The sequence below is a fragment of the Rhipicephalus sanguineus genome, chromosome 9 (assembly GCF_013339695.2).
Source record: "Rhipicephalus sanguineus isolate Rsan-2018 chromosome 9, BIME_Rsan_1.4, whole genome shotgun sequence".
In the NCBI taxonomy this organism is placed as follows: domain Eukaryota; kingdom Metazoa; phylum Arthropoda; class Arachnida; order Ixodida; family Ixodidae; genus Rhipicephalus; species Rhipicephalus sanguineus.
In genome coordinates, this window is record NC_051184.2 from 53060168 (window position 1) to 53063191 (window position 3024).

At 57.7% G+C, this 3024-nt stretch overlaps 1 protein-coding gene across 1 annotated transcript; it reads left to right on the top strand.

The window, feature by feature from the left end:
• The first annotated feature begins 365 nt into the window (after positions 1 to 365).
• Positions 366 to 2765, top strand: LOC119405146 (uncharacterized). Its single transcript, XM_037671945.2, has 2 exons — positions 366 to 1035; positions 1724 to 2765. The coding sequence occupies exons 1-2, from the start codon at positions 730 to 732 to the stop codon at positions 2537 to 2539; spliced, it is 1122 nt and encodes a 373-aa protein (XP_037527873.1). The 5' UTR covers positions 366 to 729; the 3' UTR covers positions 2540 to 2765.
• Positions 2766 to 3024: the final 259 nt, after the last annotated feature.

Here is a 3024-nt window from a genome sequence, read left to right on the forward strand (position 1 = left end):
TTAATTTTGTGGCCCCAGCGGATTCCAAAAGTCAGCTTTGCCGCAATACAAAATTGTTATGCGGCGAAACGTACGGAAAATCAAACGGTGTCAACTGTCAGGGCGCGAGTGCGGCAATCCTTTCGGTCTCGGATAAGCAACGGATATGGACGGAGGCGTTATAAGGCAAGGGGCACGGGGCAAACGTGCCAGTACGACTTAATCGCTAAGAGCCCTATTACGATAAGCATCTTCAGCTAATGCTCAGTAGTGCGCGTGGCCTAACGCAGCTTTTTGCAAGCGTACTGCACGCTTTTAATGAGCGAAAACCCAGCCGCGCCGCCGTTCACAACTGCATTTTTGTGCCATACAGCTATATATACGTCAACCGCACAGACGCGTTACAATTGCAGTTTCTCTTAACACGATATGTCCTTATGTAAACCTCCAACCGCCCGGTTCTTGGACTATCCCTCTTAGTGGGTGAGTGCCATCACATAATCGACCATCATTGTCATCAAGTACCGTGTTCCGAAGCTCGAGGACCACGCGCTTCGGCCGCCGGCGGTCGTGCGGGGAGCGAAGCGAAGCTCCGGGCCGCTCAAGACTACACGCGGCCTCAGCTGCTGCAGGCCGCCGCGGGGTCCCCACTGCGCGGTGAAGAGGCCAGACTTCGTACAGTGACATGGCGTGGTTGGCCTCTTCGAGGGCCGTCCCACCGCGTCTTCGACCCTGACCCCCGGGCGGGGCATGGTCGCCTGGCCTCCACCGTCGCTGGTGTACACGGTGGCCGTACTGCTGCGCGTAGGAGTCGTCGCCGCCGCCGGAGTCATGTCTCGCCGCCGCGTGCTCCAGCAGTCCGCCGGGTCGTCGTCGGCGGCCGCTGCTGCTGTGCGTCACCATGAGGACGTCGTCGAAGATGCCGATCCCGCGATGCTTCTTCCGGAGCTGGTGGGCCACCTGCTGAACGAGGCGGTCGCCCGCGTGGACGACCAGGCCGAGGCCATCAGGCTGGACGACGGCGTCGTCTGGAAGCCGCTCCGCGAGCCAGACCAGGTACACAGACAGGTGACTGTCCGGTGGCTTGACAGCGACAGAAAGTTAGTAATACAAAGCGTCGTGTCGTCTGTCTTGTTTTGTGCTAAAGAGCACTATGGATTAATAATAACTGTTCGGGTTTTAGGTTCCAAAACCACGATGATCGGAGGGACGCCGTAGTGGAGGGCTCCGGAAATTTCGCTCCTTTAACGTGCACCTCCCAGCAGAGCTGCATGGTCATGGTGCAGTTAGTTCCCAGTTGGCTTGTAAATGGAACCAGTTGCTTCCATTGCTGGGACCAGTTGGCCAGCAACTGGGACCAGTTAGTTTACAGCTGAAACCAGGTGATCCCAGCTAATACCAGTTGAAACTATAGCTAGATTCCCAGCTACACATTTCCACCTGGGAAGTAGACGGGCTTGCAGCATTTCGCATCCATCGAAATGCTGCCGAGATTTGACCCCGTGACCATCGGGTCGACAGTCGAGCACAATAATTCGAATAGACTACCTAAGGCCAAGGCTGCAGTAAATAGCACTGCACTGACAAGAAAGGGGGGGGGGGGCTCCAACGGAGGATCCTGCGCACGCCTATATATACCTGCACTGTAATCCCCCCCTCCCCCCCCTCGTTCCCCGAACCACAACCAGTGCGCGAGATATCAGCTGCCTTATTCGCTTCTCCTCTTCAATTCCCGAATTCACAGGTTAAGGCAGCCGGAGAGCACGTGAGCGCCCTGCCGGAACTGAAAAACGAGCCGCCGCACGTCGAAGCAGCAGCAGCCGCCGAGAACGACGTCATCCCGTCGCGGCTCGCGTCGTCCGCGGTCCGCTCTCGGTTGCTACAGCGGGACGCCGCCGAGACCCTCACTGCAGAAGACCACGGAGCCCCGAAAGACGACGCCGCCCGTATGGCTCAGAACCACCCGACCAGCGGCAGCAACAGCAAGGACCCCGCAAACCGTTCGGGCACTCCGAATAGCCGAAACGGCATTCCCCAAGATCCGAATCGCAACTCCAAGGACCCGACAGCGAGCCGCGCCGGGGACGAACAGCAAGGCGTCGCAGAAGGAAGCCCCCTCGAAGTCGGTTCCAAGTCGACCGTGACCAAGACGTTGGACGTTGCGGACGCGAGCGTGCAAGCCGACGTCACCGCTCCCGCCGACACAGTCGTGCAACCCTCTTCCGGTGGGAAGACGACCGCGGAGCCGCGCCAGCGCGTGCCCACGGTGGACCAGGGGGTCCAGACCGACGCGGCAGCGTCGACGTCCAAGAAGTCCTCGACGAAAGACAGGTACTCGCAGACGCTGCCCACGACGCCGACGCTGTACTCGATGGCGACGCAGACCGACATCCAGGAGGCGCCCTGGTACCTGTTCCGCACGTCGGTGCAGAAGAAGAAGCTGGCCGTCATGATATCGGCCGTGTTCGTGCTCATCTATTTCATCCTGTGCTACGGACTGGTCAGCATGGCGCGCGAAATGTACGCCGAGCACGTCTTCGAAGAGTTGGACTTCCTCTGAATCGATCGGCGATGGAGCGCTCGATGCCACAGGTTCGAATAAAGACGAACGGTCACCGTCGGTAGTTTGCACGCGCCACGGAGTGCTGCAGCGCCGGCGATGTGACAGGTCCGTGGGTTGTCGCTACAAATTGTGTTTGCCCACAGCGAAAGCCACGATTGTGGAACGGTTTTGCAAACACGGCTAAAATAAAATGGGAATATACAGGCAAGGAAAAGCTTAGCCTCGGGGATCTGTCGAACGAAAATCTGTCTGTTTTAAAACAGTACAGATTTTTTAAAACGTGTTTTTACAGCGAAGTTGTCTTAGTCTACCTTGTGCCGTCGCCCGACGTCGTCGTCATAGTAGTAGTAGTAGTAGTAGTAGTAGTAGTAGTAGTAGTAGTAGTAGTAGTGGCAGCAGCAGCAGTTGTAGTAGCAGTAGTAGGCGTGCGCAGGTTTCCTAATTAGGGGGGCGGGGGCAAAGTTTCATCTCGGCGCCCCTCC

What these genes read in the sequence shown, in the direction of transcription:
- LOC119405146 (XM_037671945.2), top strand. Translation starts at nt 730, where the DNA reads ATGGTCGCCTGGCCTCCACCGTCGCTGGTGTACACGGTGGCCGTACTG. An exon ending in CGCTCCGCGAGCCAGACCAG is followed by an intron (nt 1,036 to 1,723) that starts GTACACAGACAG and finishes CCGAATTCACAG; the next exon opens with GTTAAGGCAGCCGGAGAGCA.